Source organism: Pseudorca crassidens, chromosome 16, assembly GCF_039906515.1.
Source record: "Pseudorca crassidens isolate mPseCra1 chromosome 16, mPseCra1.hap1, whole genome shotgun sequence".
NCBI classification, from domain to species: domain Eukaryota; kingdom Metazoa; phylum Chordata; class Mammalia; order Artiodactyla; family Delphinidae; genus Pseudorca; species Pseudorca crassidens.
Window position 1 is genome coordinate 74,936,899 of NC_090311.1, and position 26,641 is coordinate 74,963,539.

General features: G+C 36.7%; 1 protein-coding gene across 1 annotated transcript; it reads right to left on the reverse strand.

Moving 5' to 3' along the window:
• Position 1: 1 nt before the first annotated feature.
• LOC137209356 (zinc finger protein 33B) lies at positions 2 to 26,237 on the reverse strand. Its single transcript, XM_067710972.1, has 5 exons — positions 26,043 to 26,237; positions 24,845 to 24,980; positions 11,620 to 11,764; positions 10,874 to 10,969; positions 2 to 5,454 (listed from the first exon to the last, which is right to left on the reverse strand). The coding sequence occupies exons 2-5, from the start codon at positions 24,857 to 24,859 to the stop codon at positions 3,368 to 3,370; spliced, it is 2,343 nt and encodes a 780-aa protein (XP_067567073.1). The 5' UTR covers positions 24,860 to 24,980; positions 26,043 to 26,237; the 3' UTR covers positions 2 to 3,367.
• Between the last annotated feature and the right edge of the window lie 404 nt (positions 26,238 to 26,641).

A 26,641-nucleotide genomic window follows, 5' to 3' on the forward strand; every position in this document is an offset into this window, starting at 1 on the left:
ATTCTGTTATATGAGGCAGGGTTGTTTATTTATTTAATACACTGCATTTTTTCGAGTAGTTTTAGGGTTACAGAAAAAATGAGAAGGCACAGAATTCCTATATACCCCTTCACCTCCACCTCCCTCCACAGTGTTCCGTATTATTAATATCTTGCATTAGTGTGGTACATTTTTACAACTGATGAGCCAATACTGATATAGTTTTACAACTGAAATCCATAGTTTACATTAGGATTGACCCTTTGTGTTTTACATTTTGTAGGTTTTGACAAATCAATGACATGTATCCACCATTACAGTATCCTACAAGATAGTTTCACCATCCTAAAAATTCTCTGTAATCCACGTATTCATCCCTCCCACCTTCACCCCGGACCCGTGATCTTCCTGCTCTCTCCACAGTTTTGCCTTTATGAGAATGCATTACAGTTGGAATCATACAGTATAAAGCCTTTTCAGATTGACTTCTTTCATTTAGCAATACGCATCTAAGGTTCTTCTGTGTGTCTGTTACTTGATAGCTCATTTCTTTTTATCACCTGCTTGAGCATTATATCCTGTAACCTTGCTGTAACTGCTTACTAGTGTCAGGAGATTTTGTTGTTGTTGTTTCTCTGGAATTTTCTACATAGACAATCATGTTATCTGTGAACGTAGATAGATTTATTTCTTTCTTCCAAATCTGTACCTTTTAGTCTTACTGCATTAGCTAGGACTTCCTGAAGGATGCTGGAAAGGTGTAGTGAGAGGGGACCTCCTTGCATTGTTCCTTATCTTATTGGGAAAGCAACTAGTTTCTCACCATTAAGTATGATGCTAGCTGTAGGATTTTTATAGATGTTTATTACCAAGTTAAGGAAATTCCTTAGTATTTATTTATAGTAAGTTAGTATTCCTAGCTTACTGAGAGTTTCTTATTTATCACGAATGGGTGTTAGGATTTTCTGAAATGTTTTTCTGCACCTATTGATATGATCATATAATATTTCTTCTTTAGCCTGTTGACATGATGGGTTACATTAATTGATTATTAAATGTTGAACCAGTCTTGCATACCTGGATGAATCCCACTTGATCACGGCATGTAATTCTCTTTATACATTGTTGGATTCAATTTGCAGATATTTTGTTGAAAACTTCTATATCTATGGTCATGAGATATTGGTCTGTAGTTTTCCTTTCTTGTTATGTCTTTGCCTGGTTTTATAATTAGGGTAATGCTGGCTTCATACAATGAGTAAGAAGTATTCTCTCTGCTTTCACATTCTGTTAGATATTGTAGAGAACTGACACCATCTCTTCCTTAATTTGGTAGAATTCACCAGTGAAAACATCTGGGCCTAATACTTTCTGATTTGGAAGATTAACAACTGATTCAATTTCTTGAATAGATATATGCCTATTCCAATTTATCCTTCTGTGAGTTTTGGCAGATTGTGTCTTTCAAGGAATTGGCCCATTTCATCTAGGTTATCAAATCTGTGGTCTCCGAGTTGTCCATAACATTTCTTTATAATCCTTTTCATGCTCATGGGATCAGTAGTTATGGCTCTCTTTCATTCCTGGTATTAGCAACTTGTGTCTTCTGTTTTTCTTAGTTAAACTGGATAGAGATTTATCAATTTTATTGACCTTCTCCAAGAACCAGCTTTTGGTTTTACTGATTTTCTCTATTGGTTTCCTGTTTTCAATTACTCTGATATCTGCCCTAATTCTCATTATTCTTTTGTTTTTTATTCCTTGGACTTAATTTGCTCTTCTTTGTCTAGTTTCCTAAAATGGAAGCTTAGACTCTGTGTGCAATCTAAGATCATTTGGTTATGTAATCTTAGATTATTAGCTTAACCTAATTATTTCCATAATCTGATCATGTAATTTAGTATATCACCTTTGCCCTGTCAATAAAAGCACCACTCTAGTTCTACTCTGGCCCTGCTCCAGGCTCAATCCTCCTTCTCACAGAATCAACAGTCATTAAGGGCCCAGATCTCTGGGTACATCAGACCCTGGAATTTAGTCTAATTTACAGCCCTGAGTGTCATCTAGTCTGAGGCTTCTTTCCTGGACCCTGTCTTGGAAAGCAGTTGCTTACACAGGGTTTGGATAAATTTAGGCTGAAGGCTAGAGTACTTACATATGTATACTCAAGGCACATCATGGTTTGCGATGAACCATGGGTGAAAAGAGAAAAGGGGCAATGGGAGTAGGGCCTAGATATCCCCATGCATAGAATACATTTTATTGAACATTCTGTTATTTTGATATATAAGTTTTAAAATGTTAGACATTAGCTTTGTGGGCTTCCTTTTATTGAACTGTTGCTCCAGGCCCTACACACATGGGAGATGTGCCTAATGTTGTTAACAACTGCTAAACTAGGAGTATCTATTTTCTATTCACAATTTCATTAAGTTCTGTGTAGGAAACATATAGTTTCCTACATATATAGCCCTGTGAACTTAAGGGATACTTCACAGGTGTTTAGTGCTGTTGCCCTAATTAGTCAATTTATCTCTGCTTTTAAAAAGCTTCATATTCAAATGGTTGCCAAAATCAGGGTGGCAGAAAGGCTGTGATTATTAATACAAGGAAACTTCTTATTGTGAAATCCTGATTCCTTTATAATCTTATTGTAATACAGATTCCAGATTCCTTTTTGATTTTGCAACCTGTGAAGGTTAACTCAAATATATAAACCATAAAATTTCATAGAAATACACACATAAACACACAGACTACCTGGTGAAATATGAATAAGGTCTGTATCTGACTTAGTAGTAGAGTACCATCAATTCCTTGTACTTGCTATGGTTATGTAACATTACTATTAGAGGAAGCTTCGTAAAGGGCACATGAGAATTTTATGTACTATTACTGCAACTTCTTGTGAGTCTATTTTACTATTTTTTTTTTTTTAGTTTTTAAAGCTTTACATTGCACAATATACATCTATAAATTACAATTTGTTTCCTAAAAATAACTATGACATCAAAACCAAAACACAACTTCTAACTTCTAATGTCTGATTACCTCTAAAGAAAATCTTCAAGCCATATGTCTCAAATGGACAGACTTCTCCCCAACATAAATTACGACATAACCTAGTTTGTATTTTTGCTAAAATTTTTACAAAATCAAAATATCTGTGAGGTTTTATGCCAGTATTAGTTATGTGACGTTCAATGGAATGTTACCTCTTAACAAGACTGTCCTATACTTGTTGCAGTCTAGAGATATGTCCCATGTCATTACTTTAGAGTAAAATAAGGCCAGTTTGTGGATGAAGGTTACGGAACATTCAGGATGTCAACAGAGCTTTCTCCATGATGTGAATTGTCTGAAATGCTCAACATTTCTAATATTCGCTTCAATCATAAGATTTTTCTCCTGTGTGTGTTCTCTGATGTACAATGAGGTTTGACTTCTGAGAGAACGTTTTGCCACATGTGTTACATTCATAGGGCTTCTCCCCTGTGTGTGATCTCTGATGTTTAGCAAGGTCCGATTTACGGTAAAAAACTTTCCCACATTCATTACATTGACAAGATTTCTCCCCTGTGTGAGCCCTGTTATGCACCGTGAGGGATGATTTGTGACTGAAGGATTTCCCACATTCATTACATTCATAAGGCTTTTCCCCTGTGTGTTTTCTCTGATGCAAAGTAAGTCCTGATTTCACACAAAAAGATTTTCCACATTCATTACATTTATAGGGTTTTTCTTCTGTATGCGTTCTCTGATGTACGATTAGAGCTGACTTATGGCAGAAAGCCTTTCCACATTCACTACATTCATAGGGTTTCTCCCCTACGTGAATTCTCTGGTGCTGAGTGAGCTGTGATTTCTGGCAGAAGGTTTTCCCACATTCACCGCACTCATAGGGTTTCTCCCCTGTATGTGTTCTGTTATGTTTAGTTAGGTATGATTTATTATAGAAGATTTTTCCACATTCATGACATTCATAGGGTTTCTCCCCTGTATGGGTTCTATAGTGTTGAGAGAGGGTTGACTTATGGCTGAAAAATTTCCCACATTCAGGGCATGCAAAGGGTTTCTCCCCTGTGTGAGTTCTCTGGTGTACCGTAAGGTCAGACTTCAAGCAGAAGGTTTTCCCACATTCGTAACATTCATAAGGTTTCAACCCTGTATGAATTATCTGATGCCTGGTGAGTACTGACTTATGGTAGAAAGTTTTCCCACATGCACTGCATTCATAGGGTTTATCTCCTAAGTGTGTTCTCTGATGTTGTGTAAGATGTGACTTCTGACAGAAAGATTTCCCACACTCAGGACACTCAAAGGGTTTCTCACCTGTATGAGTTCTCTGATGTACTGTAAGGTGTGAATTCATACAGAAGGATTTCCCACATTCAAAACATTCATAGGGTTTCAGTCCTGTGTGTGTTCTCTGATGTTTAGTGAGGTCTGACTTCTGGTAAAAAGTTTTCCCACATGCATTACACTGATAGGGTTTCTCCCCCGTATGTGTTCTCTGGTGTAATGTGAGGGCTGACTTGTGGCTGAAGGCTTTCCCACATTCACTGCATTCATAGGGTTTCTCCCCTGTGTGTGATCTCTGATGTTTAGTGAGGTTTGACTTCTCCCAGAAAGTTTTTCCACATTCATTACATTGAAAGCGTTTCTCTCCCGTGTGTATCCTCTGATGTCGAGTGAGGTGTGACTTCTCCCAAAAAGCTTTCCCACATTCATTACATTCAAAGTGTTTCTCTCCTGTATGAGTTTTCTGAAGCTCTGAGAGGTACAACTTCCTCCTGAAATTATTCCCACTTTCATCACATTCATAGTATTTCAAATGTGCCCCATGATGTTTCAAAAGGGTGGACTTCACACATAAGGATTTCCCACAATTACTAAGTTCATAGTGATTTTCCTTTGGGGGAGTTATCTGATGGAACAAGAAGGCTGAGTTATCACAGAACCTTCTCCCATATTCATCATATTCACAGTCATTCCCTTCAGTGATCTCTCTTTTGTGTGTATACAATACTGCCTTTTCAAGGAAGGTTTCTCGATATATGCTATATTCAAAATTTTGCTCTAAAGTTTGAATCTTCTCAAGCTGAACAGGATCCTCATTATGACTGACCGTTTTCCCATTTTTAAAAAATTCACTTTTTTCTCTAGTGTGAGTTTTCTCATGTTTAATATTGAGTAGCAATTTTCCACAGGCATTAAATTCATCAGTCTTTTTTCCTAAATAGTTTTTCTTATTGATAACGAATTCTGAAACATAGTTGAAGTTCATTCCACATGAGTCACACCCACAGAGTATTTTTCTGGAAGGAAAAGAATCTGTGTCCAAGTTAAGTGGTTTTCCTATTACATTACCTTGTTCTTTAGTCAGCATTTTGTTATTGATGAATACAACTTCCCACACATGTTTAGGCTGGTTTTCTTGGCTCTTTTCTTTCATGTGGTCAGTCTTCCAGACTTCTAGAAACAAGAAAAATTAATCTCATCACATGAACATTAACACATTTCTTATGGAACGAGACCTATATACTATATACAAATGCCCTACATTATTTGTAGCTGACTTTGCTTTCTTGTCTATTCTCCAGGGATAAAAATAACTGCAAGTATGTATTTTTTCTATTTCTAGGGTTTCAGGTGAAAATACAAATGCAAGAAAGAAAAAGGCCAGTATAGTGGAAAAAGGGAGAGGAAACTGTTATTAGAACACATACATTTGGTTTGCAACATCTGAGGAATAACAGAAACTCTTTAAATTTGAATCTCTCCATGAATCCTCCAAAAAACTAAAAATATCAATATAAGGAGAACAAATAAAATTACCAACAACAATCCATGACTTTGGCACAACTAGGAGATACAGAATACTACTAACTTCATATCACCACTAAGTAAGGAAATAAATATTCAAATACAGAAGAAACTGAGATAGAGCCCATATCTACGAAAAGAGTCAGCTAGAAACTGTGGTAAACACATGTAAAACAAGAGACAGAAAACTTAGAGGTGATTAACCACAAATAAAAATTACTCCCAGCAAGAAAAAGTTCCACTGTGAGTGGGAAAATACTGAGATGATGTCACAGTTCTGATAGAGCTCAGACTACTGGGAAACCCGAATGAAGGGACTTGTAGTATGTGGGACTAAGGAGACAAGCAAGGGCTGGTCAAAGAGAAACTGATGGCAATACAATAATAGTAGGGATAATATCCCACTTTTGTCAATGGATAATCCAGACAGAAAATCCATATGGAAACACTGGACTTAATCAACATATCAGACCAGATTAACAGATATACACAAAACATTCCACCCAAAAGCAACAGAATACACATTCTTCTCAAATGTACAAGGAACATTCTCCAGGATAGATCATGTGTTAGCCCACAAAATATGTCGTAACAAATTCAAGAAGACTGAAATCATATCAAGCATCTTTTCCAACCACAATGATACAGAATGAAAAAAACCAATTACAAGAAGAAAATTGGAAAGTTCACATACATTTGGAGACTAAACAAAATACTAGTGAACACCAATGAGTCAAAGAAGAAGTCAAAGGAGAAAAAAAACTATCTTGAGACAAATGAAAATGTAAACACAACAGACCAAAACTCACAGGATGAAGTGAAAGCAGTTTTAAGCAGGAAATTCATAATGACAATGCTTACATCAAGAAATAAGAAAACTCTCAAATAAACAACCTAACTTTACAACTCAAAGAACTAGAAAAAGAGGGAGAAATGAAGCCCAAATTAGTAGAAGAGGGAATAACAAAGACTAAAGCAGATAAAAATGAAATAGGGACTAAAACTACAGTAGAAAAGATCAATGAAACTAAGAGTTGGTTCTTTGAAAAGATAAACAAAATTGAGAAACCTTTAGACAGTCTCATGGTGAGAAAAAGAATACTCAAATAAATAATACCAAAACCAAAAAAGAAGATGTTACAAGTGACACCTCAGAAATACAAAGGGTAAGAGACTACTATAAAAAACTATACCACAATAAATTTCACAACTAGAAGGAATAAATTCCTAGAAATATACAACCTACCAACACTGAATCAAGGAGAAATTAAAAATCTTAACAGGCCAATTACTAGTAAGAAGTTTGAATCAATAATCAAAAAAACTCCCAGCAAACAAAAGCCTAGGACCAGACAGCTTCACTGGTGTGTTCTAACAAACACTTAAAGAATTATTACCAATCTTTCTCAAACTCTTCCAAAAAATTAATAGGGAGGGACACTTCCAAATTCATTTTAGAAGGCCAGCATGACCCTGTTACTAAAACTTGACAAAGACACTGAGAGAAAAGAAAATTACAAGCTAATATCCCTGATGAAGACAGACACAAAAATCCTCAACAAAATATTAGCAAATCAAATTCAACAACCCACTAAAGGCAGCATACACCATGATGAAGTGGAATTTATTCCAGGAATGAAAGGATGAGTCAACATCTGGAAATTAATGTGATATACATCATATTAGGGAAGGATAAAGATCAATGATCATCTCAATAAATGGAAAAAAAAAAAGCATCTGACGAAATTCAACACTCATTCGTGATCAAAACTCTCAACAAAGTGGGTAGTGAGGAAGTGTACCTCAACATAATACAGGCCATGTATGACAGGACCATTGCTAAAATCATAACTCAATGGTAAAAAGCAGAAAGATTTTTCTGTAAGATCAGGAACAAGACAAGGATGCCCATTCTTGACACTTCTATTCAACATGGTATTGGAAGTCCTAGTCAGAGGATGTAGGCAAGAAAATATAATAAAAGCCATCCAGGGACTTCCCCACCAGAGAAGATAAGACTCCACGCTCCCAAGGCAGGCGGCCTGGGTTCAGTCCCTGGTCAGGGAACTACATCTCACATGCAAGCCACAACTAAGAGTTTGCATGTCACAACTACAGAGCCCGTGTGCTGCAACTAAGGAGCTGGCAAGCTGCAACTAAGGAGCCTGCCTGCCGCAACTAAGACCTGGTACAACCAAATAAATTAATTAATTTTTTAAAAGCCATCGAAATCAGAAAGGGAAAAGTAAACTGTCATTATTTACAGATAACATGGTATTACACATAGAAAACACCAAAGACTCCATCAAAAAACTTTTAGAACTAATAAATGAATTCAGTAAAGTTGGAGAATACAAAATCAACATACAAAAATCTGTTGTTTCTATAGATTAATACAAACTATCAGAAAGAGAAAGAAAACAATACCATTTAAAACTGCATCAGAGAATGAAATACCTAAAAATAAATTTAACCAAGTAGATAAAAGACCTGCATATTGAAAACTATAAGACACCGATAAAAGAAACTGAAAAAGACACAAATGGAAAGTTATTCCATGCTCATAGACTGAGAGAATTATATTATTAATATGTTCATATGACCCAATGCAATCTACAGATTCAAAGCAATCCCTATCAAAATTTCAACAGCATTTTTCAAAGAAGTAGAACAAACAATCCTAAAATTTATATGGACCCACAAAAGACTCCTAATAGCCAAAGCAATCTTGAGAACAAAGAAGAAAGCTGGAAGTATCACACTTCCTGATTTCAATCTATACTACAAAGCTATAATAATCAAACAGCATGGTACTGGCATAAAAACAGACACATAGATCAATGGAACAGAATGGAGAGCCCCCAAATAAACCCATGCATACAAAATCAATTAATTTAAAACAAAGGATCCAAGAATATACAACATGGAGAGGACAGTCTCTTCCATAAATGGTGTTGGGAAAACTGTATAGCCACATGCAAAACTAACTCAAAATGAATTAAAAATGGGAACATAAAACCTGAAACCATAAAACTCCTAGAAGAAAATATAGGCAGTAATAAGCTCCTTGATAGTGGTCTTGGCAATGATTTTTTTTTTTCTGGATTTGAAACCAAAAGCAAAGTCAACAAAAGCACAATAAACACGTGGGACTACATCAAACTTCAAAGCTTTAGCACATAAAAGGAAACCAACAAAATGAAAAAAGCAACCTACTGATAGGAGAAAATATTTACAACTATGTATCTGATAAAAGGGTTAATATCTAAAATACATAGAGAACTCATACAATTCAATAGCAAAAAAAAAATCTGATTTAAAAATGAGCAGAGGATATGAATAGACATTTTTCCAAAGAAGACATGCAGATGGCCACAGAGTACATGAAAAGGTGCTCTACATCATTAATCATCAGGGAAATGTAAATCAAAACACTACTTTTTAAAAAATTAGAATATATTTGACATATAACTTTATAAATTTAAGGCGTACAACATGTTACCTTGACAAATTTATAAGCTATACTGTGACTGCCACTGTAGCAATAATTAGCACAACTATCATGTTACATAATTATCATTTCTTTTTAGCAGAAGAATTAAGTTCTAGTCTCTTTAAGTTCTAGTCTCTTAGCAAATTTGATGATTATAATACCATACTGTTGCCTCTATTCACTATACTGTTCATTAGCTCTCTAAGGCTTATTTACTGATTACAAGTTGGTACCCTTAAATAGCATGTCCTATTTCCTCATCTTTCATCCTCTGGTAACCACCATGTCACGCTCTTGTTTTTAAGTTTGGCTTTTTCAGACTCCACATATAAGTGATATCATATAGTAACCTGTCTTTCTCTATCTGACTTATCTCACTTAGCATAATGTGTTCAAAGCCCATCCGTATTGCAAATGGCAGGATGACCTCCTTTTCTTGTGGCTAGATAACATTCCACTGTGTATACATATTGTACACATCACATCTTTTTTATCCATTCATCTGTTGATGGGCACTAGGATTGTTTCCATACCCTGGCTACTGTGAATAATGCTGCAATAAACATCAGAATGCATATATCTCTTCAATATCCTGTTTTCATTTTGGGGGGGTATACAACCCAGAAGTATAAATATTGGGTCATATTCTAGTTCTATTTCTAATTTTTTGCAGAACCTGCATACTGTTTTCCAAACTGGCTGAACCAATTTACATCTTAACCAACGGTGTACAAGGGTTCGCTTTTCTCCACAGCCTTGACAACACATCTTAACTCTTGTTTTCTTGATGCTAACCATTCTAACTGGTGTGATGTGATATCTCATTGTGGTTTTGATGTGCATTTCCCTAATGATTAGTGATGTTGAGCACCTTTTCACATACCTGTGGCCATTAACAACACAACTATAAACTCATTAAGACATTATTTTTTTCACACTACACTCAGCTCTTACAGTATAGCAGGTACTCAAAAATTATTTAAGTCAAAAAATGGCCAATAACAACAGGAATGCAGAGCAATGGAGGTAGTAAGGCAGGCAACTGAAATTGCTTTGAGAATCATAGAGTAACCAAGAAAAACGAGTAAAGATGAGATGGGCAAAAACTCGACTACTGACAAATTTAATAATGATGAATATTCAAAAAGTGAATCAAAAGGAGAACATTTTTTGTAACAGTGGTATCTGGAGGTGTGATTCAAAATATCAGTATTTTTGTTTGTTTGTTTGTTTTGGGTTTTTTTTTGCGGTATGCGGGCCTCTCACTGTTGTGGCCTCTCCTGTTGCGGAGCACAGGCTCCGGATGCGCAGGCTCAGTGGCCATGGCTCACGGGCCCAGCCGCTCCGCGGCATGTGGGATCTTCCCAGACCAGGGCACGAACCCGTGTCCCCTGCATCGGCAGGCGGACTCTCAACCACTGCGCCACCAGGGAAGCCCTCAAAATACCAGTATTTTAAGTCACTTATAAGGATTAGACTCTCTAATGTGATATTCTTCAAAAAATATTTTAAAGTTGTCAACCTCTGGACTAATAAATTCCCTGATGTTCATTTGTTCAGTACACATTAACTCACCTGGGAAGCTCTGTCTTGGGAATTCTTCCTCCAGTATCCATGGCTCCTCTCCTTGCTCCAGCCTGAAGATCACCTCTGGTTTGGTAACACAATACCCTGTCAAAATGAAATAATTTAGGACTTGGACCAGGTGGCCTAGACTTCAGGGACTCTGAAAGAGGAGGAAGCTTCTAGAGCTGGTCAATGAAAGTGCCACTGAACATTTCCTTGGAGAAGTAAATACAAATGTCTTCCTGGTGCCCAAAAGTGACCAATAAACATTAACTCCTGACTTCCAATCTTAAATATCATTAAACTCTACAGAATGTCCATATGTTTCTTAATTAAAGGCATTTTTTTCATTATAAATTTGTGGCCAAGATGAGGGTCTGATTTAAGATTCTCATGCATTTATTATTACTTGATGCCTTAGTCAGTTCGGGCTGTTATAACAGAATACCACAGACCAGGAGACTTAAACAACAGAAATTTATTTCTCACAGTCTGGAGGCTGAGAAATCTGAGATCAAGGTGCCAGCATGGTCAGAATCTGGTGAGGCCTCTCTTCCCGGTTTGCAGATAGCTATCTTTTTGCTGTGTCCTCACATGGTAGAGAATGCAGAAAGATCCCTTTTCTCCTCCTGTTTTTGTAAGTGCATTAATCCCACCATGAGGATCTAATAATTTAATCTAACCCTATTTGAGAATTAGGGTTTAAAAGAAAAATTTTAAATGCCATTTAGAATTACATAATAAACAGACCTTACCCACTGAGACAAGGTTACTGTAGTTCTCCAGCATCACATCTCTGTAAAGGGACCTCTGAGTTGGGTCCAGGTGCTGCCACTCCTCTTGGGTGAAGCCCACAGTCACATCCGTAAATGATACTGATCCCTGGAATTTCTGTTCAATCTGAAATGTTCAGAATTAAGGTGACATGGAAAAAGATGTATGGAAACAAATCCTTACCACGATTACTGTTTACAGATTACCAAATTGGTTTGCAGAATGTTTCTTTTGCTTTATACTCTGGGAGAAGAAGAGAAATCAGAGTAGAAATATTCTGCCATTGCATTAATTATCAAGCCCGCACAATGGATCTGGAACTATGCTAGTCCTTGGAAATACTAAGATTACTAAAAATCATCCTGTATTCAAGAAGCATATAATCTGGTAAGAAAACTTGCAGTAATATGTTACAAGCACTATTGTTAAAGTACACATATAATAGATTAAATGAGAAGCAAAAGTAGTTCTATTTTGAGCTTCACTGAGGAAGAACAGCTGTTGGATAAAGAGTAACACTGTGTTCTTCATGAACACAAGGCCAGGGCACAGGCAAAGGCAGTGGCCCTCTAACATCTTCAGGAGATGAGCAAAAAGGCAAACAGCAGAGGAGGAGTTGAGATAAGAAAAAGGGCCATGGATGTATTCAAGGAACAGATTACAGAGTAACTTCAGACCAATAGTCTCCAAAGTATGTGATAACTTTCCATGTTAAAGAATATTTTTGAACACTACAGAAGTTTATATTTATAAATTATAGAAATAAACAATAAATTTATTATGAACTTTAGTTCTATTCTTAGACTTAAAATGTAAAAAAAAGTCTAATATTTTATTTCACTACAATACATATTCTAGGTTCCAATCCTTCAATTCAGAGACAATAATTAGGATGTGTAGAAAATGAGACAGGAAAGATTTTGGACCTACTGAACTTGAAATGTCTGTAGAACATATAAAAGAAGATATTCAATTGTATTGTTTTTGATATCATCTAGAATTCATGCCTCTACTTGAGGGATCACTGCTGCAGAGAAAGAGGAGCCAAAGAAAAGATTCAAGGATATACTGAAAGTATGTGACCAGGTTTTTATATCAGAACCAATTCTCTTTTTTAAAAATGGGAAGGGAAAGCTAAAGGACAAAACAACACCATTTACATAAACTACTAAAGTAGAAACTGGGATGCAAGTAGAGCACTGATAAAAGGAGATAGAGGGCTTCCCTGGTGGCACAGTGGTTGAAAGTCCGCCTGCCGATGCAGGGGACATGGGTTCATGCCCCGATCCGGGAAGATCCCACATGCCACAGGGTGGCTAGGCTCGTGAGCCATGGCTGCCGAGCCTGCGCATCCGGAACCTGTGCTCCACAATGGGAGACGCCACAACAGTGAGAGGCCCGCGTACCGCAAAAAAAAAATAATAATAAAAAAAGGAGATAGACAGCAACAGAATGTGATCAGCAATTCACGGACAGAAAAGGAAATGTTTTCTCAGGGTATATGCATGAACAGCTCTACAGATACTAGAGTCACAAAGCAAGCCAGCAACATTAGAAGAAAATAGATTGGGCACTGTACTTTAGCAAGATATTTCTTAACTATAATAAATTTGAACCATAATACTGGAGGTGTAGAATGAAAATAAGGACTTGGTAGACATTAATAGTTTAGTAGTGTCTGAAGTCATCAAGAATGAATCAGAAGGCTCTCAGAAAATTAAGATTGAAAATAAAAAAGACTGGAAGCTGAGGGAAAAATCACTTTTTAACTAGCTTACAGAAAAAGAACAGGTTATGAAGGCCACGATGGAATTTTCTAAAAGGTAGAATTACAAGAAAGAATAGTTTTTAAACCTAAGAGATGATGATATGACCAACTCAGTAAATACAGAAAAGCAGGATTAAAAAAAAAAAAAAAACTCTTGGCAAACTAGAAATAGAAAGGAATTTTCTCAATGTGATAAAGGATTTTTACAAATACCTCCAGCAAGTATCACATTTAATGGTAAAATATGGAAAGTGTCCCACTTAAAATCAGGAGCAAGATAAAGACACCTACTATCTCCAATTTTAGTCAACATTTTTCTGAAGTTCTTTGAGTAATATAGTATAACAATCAAGTACACAGAAAATCCAAAAAAAAGTATCCAAAATAAAAGTTTTAGAAATTAGATACAAGTTCAGTATAGCAAATTTCAGAAAATTAAATTTTTTAAAGGTACAACTCACAATAGCAAGAAAAATACGAAAATCTTTACAAAAAATAAAATGAAGGAAAATAAGAAGACCCAAATAAATGGAGGAATGTAACAAATTCGTGGATAGGCAGGCTCAATATTATAAAATATTATATTATAAAAAATATCAATTCTTTCCATGCTGATGTACAAATTCATAGCAATTTCAAACAAAATCTCAGACAAGCTAATTGTGAAATATGTGAAAATCGACAAAACAATATTGAAAAAAAATTAAGCCAGAAAGAGTATCATTTATCTTATATAATTATCAATATACCATAATTAAAACAGTGTGATACCAGCATAAGAATTTTCATATCAACAGAATGGAAGAAGAGGCCAAAAACAGACCCACACATATATGTCACTTGATTTATGACAAGGGTAACAGAAGGACAATCATTTCAATAAGTGATGCTAGTTTACTGATATAACGAACATTTATTGCTACCTTAAGTGTAAAGAGAAATGTATTTTAGATGGTATATAGACCTAAACTTGAAAAGTAAAACAATAAAAATTTTGGAAAATGCCATAAGAAATACCTTCATGACCTCAGGATAGGTCAAGATTTCTTAAACGGGACACAAATTATATAATAATACTATAATATTAAGAACCTACCCTTATCAAAAGACAGAAAGAGAATAAAAATTCAACAGAGTGGGAGAAGGCATTTGGAATACATATACCTGACAAAGAAGTTCTATCCCTAATAAAGAAAAACACTATAAATTAACGAGGGGAAAAAAAGGCAAGTCATCTTGGTAACTAAACTGACAGCAAACCCTTCAACAGAAACTATGAAAATGAGAAGACACTGGGTAAAAATTTGAATAGGCCATTTGCAAATAAGAAAACAAAAATGGAATGTCATTTTAAGCAGCTAGGAAAAATGCCACTAGAAAATTCCAAATCCAGCAAAAATATTCTTCTAAAATGAATATATTTTCCACATAAGGGTTGAAAAAGTTATCAACAGTACACACAGACAAGAAATACTACAGTTATGGAAAATGATACCTGATGGAAGCACAAAGCTTCGGGAAGTAATAAATAAAACTGAAAATGGACTTTAAAGCAACAAGTAATGTCTTCTGGAATCTGTGACAAACACAAAAGTAAAATACAGCAAAACACTAGTAAAAGGATACTTAAACTGTTTTAAGATTCTTGTATTGTCTGTCGAGTGGTAAAAGCACTATTACAGTAGGCAAAAATAAGAAAACTGTAGAGGAAAAGCTCAATTCCTCTGTTTTACTCAGGTCACCAAATTTGTGGGAGTTTTTCCCACTCCAAGGAATTAACTCAACTCTGACACTATAGCGTCAGATCCCAGGCTCAGTCCCACAACACCACTCCCACTTCAGACACGAATTGAAAATGCAGATTGTCACGTGTACATCTCACCAATGGATATAAATTAAGGTTCCCACACCTTCCTCTTTTGGTTCAATAATTTGATAGAGTGGCTCACAGAACACAGAAAAATGATTTACTTACTAGATTAATGGTTTATTATAAAACGATACAACTCAGGAACACCCAGAAGGAAGAGGTACACAAAGCAAGAATGGGTAAAAGGATACAAAGCTTCCATGCCCTCTCAGAGCTCGCCACCCTCCCAGTACCTCCACATGTTCAACAACCTGGAAGCTCTCTGAATCCCATAAATTCAAGGATTTTTATGGAGGTTTCATTATATAGTCATGATTGATTAAAGCACAGGTCATTAGCAACTAATTCAGCCTCCAGCCCCTCACCCCTCCTCAGAGAGTTCCAACCCTCTAATCACATGGTTAGTGTTCCTGGTACCCGTATCTCATTCTTAGAGGCATTCCAAAAGTCACCTCATTAACACAAACTCAGGTGTGGTTGAAAGCAGCTTGTTATGAACAGCAAAAGACACCAATTCCACCTTAATTTCTCTAAAGCTACTTCAGGAACTGGGAACAAAAACTACATATTATAACAACAGATGCCCTTACAGCTCTTAGGGATATTATTAGAGTTTTAGGAACTAAGTTAAGGAATCCTGGAGGAACACCCAAATAAATATTCATTACATATAACAACATCACAAACACAAACTGTAATATCTAGAGTAAAAACTAAAAAAATACAAAATTTTATAACTAAAAAGCTACTAGATATAAAAAGAAAAAATTCCTCTCAAAAGGAAAATGGGTAAGTAAATTGTAGTATTTTCATGTAGTGGAACACTATGCAGTAATACAAGGAATAAACTACTGGTACAGGCAGCAACATGGGTGAATCTAACATATATTGAATGAAAAAAGCCTCATATAAAAGTGTACACACTAATTCTGTACATCTAAGTTTCAATAACAGGCAACATTAACAAATAATGATAGAACAGTGCCACATAAGGGAAGGGAAGTTGTTAAAGATTGGAAAGGAACCTGAAGGGGTGGTGGAAATATTAACTATCTTGACCTAGCTGGTAGTTACTAGGACATATATGTGTTGTTGTTGTTGTTTTTTAAAAAGCAGTATACAGGGCTTCCCTGGTGGCGCAATGGTTGAGAGTCCGCCTGCCGATGCAGGGGACATGGGTTCGTGACCCGGTCCGGGAATATCCCACATGCCGCGGAGCAGCTGGGCCCGTGAGCCATGGCCACTGAGCCTGCGCGTCCGGAGCCTGTGCTCTGCAACGGGAGAGGCCACAGCAGAGAGAGGCCCGCGTACCGCAAAAAAAAAAAAAAAAAGCACTATACAGTTACGATGAATGCACCTTACACACTTTACTGAATCATGACATAGCAAAAAACAAAACCAAAAAAATCAGAATGCAAACAAGGAGGAAAATGGCATATATGAAATGGTGAATGAATTCATAAAAGCAGCAATAACAAGATGCTAGTAAAGTGACAGCCAGCAGCTGTAGGAGTTTGCAACAGGATAATTTATACCTTCTGAAAGGAAAGATATGAAGCTGTGACATTTTCTTATGCTGCTAATAAAGACCATGTAAATAAAATCTTTTTTATCTGTTGATGCAGATACATATCATGAGTACCAACATTGAGATTCCTTAAATATCTGAAGAGGGAGAGTACACTGAATGAGAAGTAAAGTAACATAAGTTTATGAAGACGTAAGGTGGAGAGAGATGATAAAATTTAGGTATCTTATGTTAAAACAGAATATTGCATCGTAAGCTCAGTGTTGAAAAAATAAAACAGAATAAAACATGTAATGAACAACCAACAAGAAAAAGTACAAATAAATATACCGTGGGATGGAAGGACTAAAACCAAACAACAATAAATGAAAATAGGTTAAATCACTCAATGTAAAAAACAGTTATCTTAAGCTTGAAAGTCCCACTTTTTCTTTCTTTTTTTTTTTGACCAGAAAAAAATCCTAAGGAAAACAAAACAGGATTTTGTTTACATCTCTATTGTAGGACTTGTAATGATAGAAAAATTATGTGTTTGTTTTAATGCCCTACATAATTCTAAGAGTTTCTCTTTATAAGGAGTTATAAATATATATCTCATTCTTCTTAGAATCCTCAGCTTGTGGCACACATTAGGACACATAATAAATATTCATAAATCGTTTCTGGAAGAATGAATAAAGAACCAATTAAGTTACATTAAGTGAATATTAATTTCAGGGAAAGGGAGACTTATCTGTGATAAAAATAGCTGTGATCAAGTGGAACAAAGAGCCCAGACATAAACCCACACTTATGTAGTCAACTGATTTTTGACAGGGTGCCAATAATACACAATGGGAAAAGGACAGTCTCTGCAGTAACTGATGTTGGGGAAACTGGATATCCACATGCAAAAGAATATAACTGGACCCTGATCTTATACCACTCACAACAATTAACTTGAAATAGATCAAAGACTTATACATAAGACCTGATACATTAAAACCCCTGAAGAAAACATAGGGAAGAAGCTCCTTGACATGGTTCTTGGCAATGATTCTTGGATAAGACACCAAAAGCACAGGCAACAAAAGCTAAAATAAACTAGTAGAACTAACATCAAATGTAAGAGCCTCTGCACAGCAAAGGAAACAATCAAGAAACTGAAAAGGCAACCTACAGAAAGGGAGAAAATACTAAAACATTTTTCTGATAATGGGTTAATATCCAAAATCTATAAAGAACTCATACAACTCAAAAGCAAAAAAGCAAATAATTTAATTGGAAAATGGTTAAAGGACCTCAATAAGCATTTTTCCAAAGACATATGAATGGCTAACATGTATATGAACAGGTGTTCAACATCACTAATCATCAAATGCAAACAAAGTCACAAGGAGATATCACCTCACACCTTAAAATGGCTATTATCAGAAAGACAAGAAATAACAAATGCTGGCAAGGATGTAGAGAAAAGGGAAGCCTTGTGCACTGCTGGTAGGAATGTAAACTGATGCAGCCACTATGGAGGACACTATAGTGGCTCCTCAAAAAATTTAAAATAGAACTACTATATGATCCAGCAATTCCACTTCTGGGTATAAAACCAAAAGAAACAAAATCACTATCCCAAAGAGATATCTGCACCCTCATGTCCACTGCAGCATTATTTACAATAGCCAAAACATGGAAACAGCCTAAGTGGTCCATCAACATATGAATGAATAATGAAAATGTAATGGATATATACAATGGAATACTATTCAGCGACAAAAAGATGGAAATTCTGCCACTGGAAACAATGTGGCTGGACTTATGCTATGTGAAATAAGTCAGACAATGAAAGAAAAATACTACTGGTAGCACTTATATGTGGAATCTAAAAATAACAACAAAAACAACAATAAAAGCCAATTTCATAGAAAGAGAATGAAATGGGGGTTGCCGGGGGTTGCTAAGGGCTGGGGGAATGGGGAAATGGAATGATGTAAGTCAAAAGGTATAAAATTTCAGTTATTATAACTTCAGAGGATCTAATGTACAGTACAGTCACTATAATTAATTATACAGTATTGTATACTTGAAATTTTGAGAGTATATCTCAAGCATTCTCACTGTCAAAAAAAAAGAGTTAACTATGTGAGGTGATGGATGTGTCAATTATCTTGATCCTGGTTATCATCCCACAATATATATGCATATCATATCATCACATTGTACACTTGAAATGTGTACAATTACATTTCTTGATATAATTATATTTATTGGTATAATTATATTTGTTGATACAATTATATTTGTTGACCTAATCCCCATGTATAAAATAAGTAAACTTATTCTGACTCCTGGTTTTAGCTTAATGTTATTCTTCAGACTTCTTTAGATAACTTAATTTGTCATTGTCACCTCTTTGTGATTTTTGTAATTTTTATTGAAGTACAATATATATACAAAAACAATGCACAAGTGTACTTAAGTGTACAAATGGCTCAATGAATTTTCACAGTGAACACACCCACTTAACCAGAATCCAGGTCAAGAAACAAAACTTTACTTTAAATCCAGAAGTTCCCTCATGCCCCTATCTACTGCCTACACCCTATCTTACTCTCACATGAAAACCACAATGACATACCACTATACACACTTAGATGTCTAAAACGAAAACGTCAGAAAACACCAAATGGAGATATTGGCAAGAACATGAAGCAACTGAAACCTTCATACCTTGCTAGTGGGAGTGTAAGTAAACATATACACGTTGGAAAAACATTTGGGAATTTCTTCTCAAGCTATATATAGTAATTCCTCCCCTAGTTATACACCCAACATGTGTGTTTTTCTTAACCAAAGGCCTGTAGAAAATGTTCACAGAAGTTTTGTTTTTAATAGCCAAAACCTAGAGAGAGCCCAAATGCCCACCAATACAATGGAGAAATAAACGGTAGCAGAGTCATATAGTGGAATACTATACAGCAATAAAAAGAAATAGATATACTTAGCAAAAGAAATGAATCTCACAGAAACTATATCGAGTGAAAGCCAGACATAGAAGCAAAAGTAATCAACAATAACAGAAGTCAGAATAATGAGGAACTTGGAGCACCAGGGAATCTCATGGGATACTTAAGTTTGACACTTATGTACACTTTACTTCAATGAACTGAGGAAAAAAAATACAGATATTTTTTGGAATTTATAACATCCGTTTGACTGAAAGTCTCTGAAATAAAACTGATATACTGTTCACGAAACGAATAGCCTGAAACAAAAAAGTATGAAATAACAAAACAAAACCAAGGCACTTTTTTAGGAGTGATGTGGAAATACAAAATTTTTCTGAAGTTCTTCTCTAGCTTGGATGAAAGACAAGCAATGGACAATCAAAAGATCTTGACGAGAAAGTACTATTTAACATACATATGTTAATAAAGAAATACAGATTCAATTACAACAATTACTAATGTGTTGGTAATCAGAACCAAAAAGCAGCAATCTACCAAATTAGAAAAAAAGAAAATAAATGTGACTAGCAGTGCATAAAGAACCAGAAAGTATGACAAAAAATATAATATAAAGAACATAAAAAATATCAACGATGTCATACTAAGATATGTATTAACCTAAATAGCAAAGACAGCAACTAAGCTATAAGATGGCATATGAATGTGCTAAATTTCTTATCGATGACAGACATACCTGACTTGAAAAACAAAACCTGCCACAGGTTATTTGTAAGAAAAGAACATGAAAATTTGCAAATAAAATGACGGGCAAAAAATCAAACATGCTGCAGAAAATATAAGTAAAATAAAAGTAGGTTTGGCTATATTTATATGAGATAAGGTAACACTGAGGGCCAAAAGAATTAAATGAGCAAAGATGATTCTCCAAGAAGAGAAATACACTAAGTCCCCTACATATGAACGAGTTCTGTTCTGAGAGCACGTTCGTAAGTCCAATTCGTTTCTAAGTCCAACAAAGATAGCCTAGGTACCCAACTAACACAATCGGCTATATAGTACTGTACTGTAATAGGTTTATAATACTTTTCACACAAATAATACATAAAAAAACAAACACAAAAAATAAAGAAAACATTTTTAATCTTACAGTACAGTCCCTTGAAAAGTATAGTACATGGGAAATGGATTTGTAATAATTCATTGAGTTCTATAGTTAAGATATAGTTAAGATCTGTTACTTTTCTATAAACCTGCTATACATATACAAATAAGATTTATTAAAAACTAAGATACACTTTAATTTATTGATCAAAGAAGGCATGAAAATAGAAACTGAAGCCTGCATAAAAAAAAAAGCACTACATATTGATACCTGGATTTTGTAGTTAAAATGGTACACAGAGGATAATTACATCTTTAAATGCATACACTTAAAAGCTTTAAAATAAACTCATCTTCAACAAAAAGTTGGAAAAAATAGCCTATAACCAAGACAGCTGAAGCAAGGAATAAAGGTAAAAGTAGAAGCTAATGAAAATTATAGATCAATGAAGCCAAAAGCTGGTTCCTTGAAAGACTAATAAATACATATCTGTAATAAAAGTCACAAATGAAAAACTGTTAGAAATAAAAAGCAACAGATTAAACACTTTAAAAATAATAATACAGGGCTTCCCTGGTGGCGCAGTGGTTGAGAGTCTGCCTGCCGATGCAGGGGACACGGGTTCGTACCCTGGTCCGGGAAGATCCCACATGCTGTGGAGCGGCTGGGCCCGTGAGCCATGGCCGCTGAGCCTGCGCATCCGGAGCCTGTGCTCCGCAACGGGAGAGGCCACAACAGTGAGAAGCCCGCGTACCACACACACACACACACACACACACAAAAATAATAATACTATAGACAAGTTTATGGAAAAAATACTGATGAACAGAATTATGCAGATCATTAAAAGAATAATGCTTTATGACCTAGTGGGCCTTGTTTCAAACCACAAAGATTAGTTATTAAGAGATGTGGAAATATCCCCCATAAAATGTTAAGAAAGCATTTGGAGAAATTAAACTCTCATTCTTAATAAGACTCAGTGAATACTTTGTGAATATGACAAAATCTACCCAGTCCAAGACAGCAGCATGCGTAATGAAGAAATATGGCAGGCACTCCCACTCAAATCTGTTTTGTTGGTGCTTGGTCAGGAAGTGTTATCCTTTTATTGTGCTTATTCTTCACAGACAGACAAAATAAAATTAGGTCCTTTAATCACATTACATATATATATACATACATACATACACACACACAAATATACACACATATATATTTTTAAAACTCCAGATGCATTAAGATACTATTTTTTTAAAAAAAAATTTTTTTAAAAACATACTTGGTATTTTTAGACAAAAATCATGCTTGGTATTTTTAGACAAAATAAAGAAAAATTTCATTAGGCCCTTGGGCTAAGGAAAACAGAATGAAAAATAGAAAGCAGGGACTTCCCTGGTGGCACAGGGCTTAAGAATCCCCCTGCCAGGGCTTCCCTGGTGGCGCAGTGGTTGAGAGTCCGCCTGCCGATGCAGGGGACGCGGGTTCTTGCCCCGGTCTGGGAAGACCCCACATGCCGCGGAGTGGCTAGGCCCGTGAGCCATGGACACTGAGCCTGCGCGTCCGGAGCCTGTGCTCTGCAACGGGAGAGGCCACAACAGTGAGAGGCCCGCGTACCGCAAAAAAAAAAAAAAAAAAAAAAGAATCCCCCTGCCAAAGCAGGGGACATGGGTTTGAGTCCTGGCCCAGGAAGATCCCACATGCCACTGAGCAACTAAGCCCGTGTGCTACAACTACTGAGGCTGTGCTCTAGAGCCTGCGAGCCACAACTACTGAGTCCATGTGCCACAGCTACTGAAACATGTGAACCAGAGCCCGTGCTCCACAGGGGAAGCCACTGCAATGAGAAGCCTGCACACCACAACGAAGAGTAGCCCCCGCTCACCGCAACTAGAGAAAACCCTCGTGCAGCAACGAAGACCCAATGCAGGCAATAATTAACTAACTAACTAATTAATTAATTTAAAAAAAAGAGTCTGCCTGCCAATGCAGGGGACACAGGTTCAAGCACTGATCCTGGAAGATCTCACACGCCGCGGAGCAGCTAAGACCGTGAGCCACAACTACAGAGCCTGAACTCTAGAGCCCACGAGCCACAACTACTGAGCCTGCGTGCCACAACTACTGAAGTCCGTGTGCCTAGAACCCCTGCTCTGCAACAAGAGAAGCCACCACTGAGAGAAGCCTGTGCACCTCGAGTAGCCCCCGCTTCCTGCAACTAGAGAAAGACCGCGTGTTGCAGCAAAGACCCAATGCAGCCAAAAATAAATAGAAAGCACAGGAGGATTGTATAATATAAAAGTTACAGAAAATACACCATTAAATTAAAAGATAAAAAACATACTAAGAAAAGATAATTAGTAACAATTACAACAAAAGATTACATTTAGAATACATACGGAATGCTTACAAAACTCAGTGGAAGAAAACAACCTGAAAAGCCATAAATTTATGAAAACTGCACAACCTCAGTAATCAGTCACAAAATTAAAGTGAAGTTTTTCACCCATTACTGAGGAAATAACTTTTATACCTGGTGAGGAGGGAAGAAAAGTAGTCTGCTAATGAATAACAAGGTACATAGAAAAATTAGAAATCCTCATATCCTATAACTCAAAAATATTAATCATAGAACACTAGAGCAGTGATTCTTAAACTCAGGTATCAGCATCACATGAACACCTTGTTAAAACAGACTGCTGAGCCTCACCCCTGAATTTCTTTTCCAGTACGTTTGAGATAGGGCATGAGAATCTGCATTTCAAACAAGTTTCCGGGTGCTGCTGCTGCTTCTAGCCAAAGAACCTCACTTTGAGAAGCACTGCTCTAGAGTCCAGAGATACACTTGTATTTGTGCAGAGAGAATGACACGGATATTCATAGCAACACTGTTTATATTACTGAAAAATGGAAATTATCTAAATGTCTACCAATAAAATACCTAGAATGGGAAAATATAACTTTAAAAGGAAAAAAATAAACTACATACGGATAGATCTCAAATTATTAGTGAATTGGGAGAAAAATGTGTATCATACATATGTTAAAATAATTTACATATTTTGTAAAAGCACCCAAAACAATATACAGTATTGTTCAGCTAACTATATATTTTTCCAATGTACATACAGGGGTAAAATAAGAAGACTAGTAGAACTTGGAACTAGACTCGGAACTGAACTATGGGACATAATGAGGAAGACTCCAGGAAAAAGCCATCAGAAGAGTGGTATCAGAAGTGGACAAAGGAGACTTTCCAGGAGAGGGTAGTCAGTAGGGTAATGTAGCAGTTGTTCAAGGAAGGCAACTACAATTAAGTCACTGGTGACCTGAACAGATTCTGAAGTGGAGAAGAACCAAGACAGAATGCTATGGGATGAAATTTGACTGAGAGGCTCAGAAACATTTACCAGAGAATTTAACTTTGAACCATCTGCTGCAGGACTTGTACACACAGCTGGGCTAAGATAAAGTAATTTTGTAATAGGCGTGCAGGCCATTTATTAATCTAAACACACCAAGTTGTATACCCAAATTAATAAGACTATCATAAAATTGATTATTTGAACCCTCTCTTGGACCCTTTTACTCCCAGTAAGGAATGGTTTGAGGCACTCATTTCAGGGAAGGTTACTTACTATGTGAGTCCCTGGAAGGTTACTCACTATGTGTCCCTACGGTAACACCAAGAAGAATATCTTCCAGTAAGAAGATATGTCTTCATGTCTTGATAGGAAACTGTATCCAAGATACAGTGTCTCCCTTTCTGCCATGGTCATCAGAAATGTATCTGCAGGTCAACTTAGAAACTATACATTATATAACAATTAGTATATATCTGTAAGCCAATTTGGTCCTGCTATTGATCTGTGAACTTTATATTTTCTATTAAGTTTGATTTTTATCTATAACTAATTTCCCATCTTAACATATGGACTCTTACAAATCTCACAAAATCCATTGTTAAATAAAGGAATGAATGAACAAACTTACCTGGGATTTATTCATTTTCTGCTGTTCTTGGGAAAATGTAGACAACTCTCAAGATACGCTGGGTTAGAAGAGGAGGACTGGGGTCATGAAAGATCTGGCCTGTGTGGCAGCTCCTGAATTCTCCTTCCCTATAAAGCTAAACACACCACTAGATAAGGAAAAACCTCAAAGTCCCTTTGACCTTCAGAAGAGTCAGGGAGACAGATGGTAGAAGACCACCTACCTAAACTCTAATATAATCAGGTAGCTCTTGGGTATAAAATTGTTCAGAGTTAGGTATTTACCTCCTAAGGATATTTTAACAGTTTAAATCTCCCCTGGTGTTCACAAAAAAAGTTTAAATGATAAAACTGGTCAAAACGAATTAAAAAACACATTATGAAGGAACATTAACTCTTCACCAAAGCTGCTGTTAAAAAAAAACACTCAAGACTAAAGAAAAATAATAAAACTCAAAACTAAGCTGTTTATCAATTTCCCCACTAATATTACTAAACCTTTGGTTACTGACTCCACAGAAAGCTATAAAAAGCAGTGCTTTAACACCCGTGTTTTAATTTATCTTTGTTGCTGTTTCTCAAAAGGATCTTTCATAAAAAACTTGCTTTTAGTTATATGGAAAAGTAAACAGTACTGGCTTAGGAGTCGGATCTTTTAGTCTTTGCCACTAACTGATCTGAACAAGGCACTAATCTTCAGAAACAAAAAGACAGAAATTCTATCACATGATACAAAAACCGGATAATTCTTGATCCTTCCTGAATGCTAGGGCAGGCAGAACAGAGAGACAACGTATATCAAGATGAAGTGATGGACATGACTGAAGAGCAGTTCGGAATCCAAAAAGCATAAATGGAGAACCATAGGCATGGGTATGTGTACAAAGCTAACTATTGTATTACTCAGCCTCGCGCGCTCTCCCCGCAGCACCGCCCACCTACCCCGAGAGGCTCGCTGCACCCGTCACGCATGCGTACTAAGCCCTCCTCCTGCGCCCTCAAAAAGGGGGCCTCTCAGACAGCCGCGCCAGCTCAGTGCTGGGGCTAGTCAAGCAGGGGCTTCGGCTTCTTTTCCTGACTGAGACGCCAGCTTCCCGCCGTCCCGGGGGTCCGCGGAGCTCCTTCCCACCACCGGGCACCGACCTTCTCCCTCCCGCCCTCCAAACCGAGGGCTCCTCACCCAACCCTCCCGGGCTCACCCGCCTCTCCCTCGTCGTGTAGCACTGGCCCTAGAAGAGCGCACAGACCCGCCAGCCCGGGAACCGCGCTTCCCACGCAAGGCCTGAGGAAAACAGAAGTAAAGGCTGCAGTGCACAGAGGCGGAAGTGCACAAAGGTGGCTCTAGGCATGCGCAGATGGCCCGCACGCAGGGCCAGACAGTCTGCGCCAAACGTCAGAAGTCTGTTTCCCTTGAGCCTCCGCGACTGGCGGTTCGGGATTGGCTGAGAGTGCAGCCTTACCTAGCAGTGGGAAGTTTGGAGTTTTAAGTTCCCTAAACTTTAAGCTGGTCAGGGACTCCCCCCAAAGTTACGGATTACAGCTGAGTTCTCTGTGCAGCCAGAATGCAAATTTACACACAGAGCTGTCAAGGAAAGGGAACCTGTATGTCAATTTCACTTTTTTTTAATACTGGGAAATAGACCCCATTAATAAAAGAATAATATGCGCCATCATCAGCGATCTGTTCAGGAATTAAAAAGCGGAGGAGGGGCGGACAAGAAAGCCAGTTCATTAAAATCATGAAAGCAATAAATGAAAATTGTAGATAAATAAGACACAATCCAAAAGAAAACAGTCA

Bases quoted from the DNA above. Each gene is read 5' to 3' on its own strand.
- LOC137209356 (XM_067710972.1), bottom strand. The intron at 10,970-11,619 runs GTAAGGTCTGTT...TCATTTTGACAG, and splicing joins CAGTAACCTTGTCTCAGTGG to GGTATTGTGTTACCAAACCA. The intron at 5,455-10,873 runs GTGAGTTAATGT...TCTTGTTTCTAG, and splicing joins CCCAAGACAGAGCTTCCCAG to AAGTCTGGAAGACTGACCAC.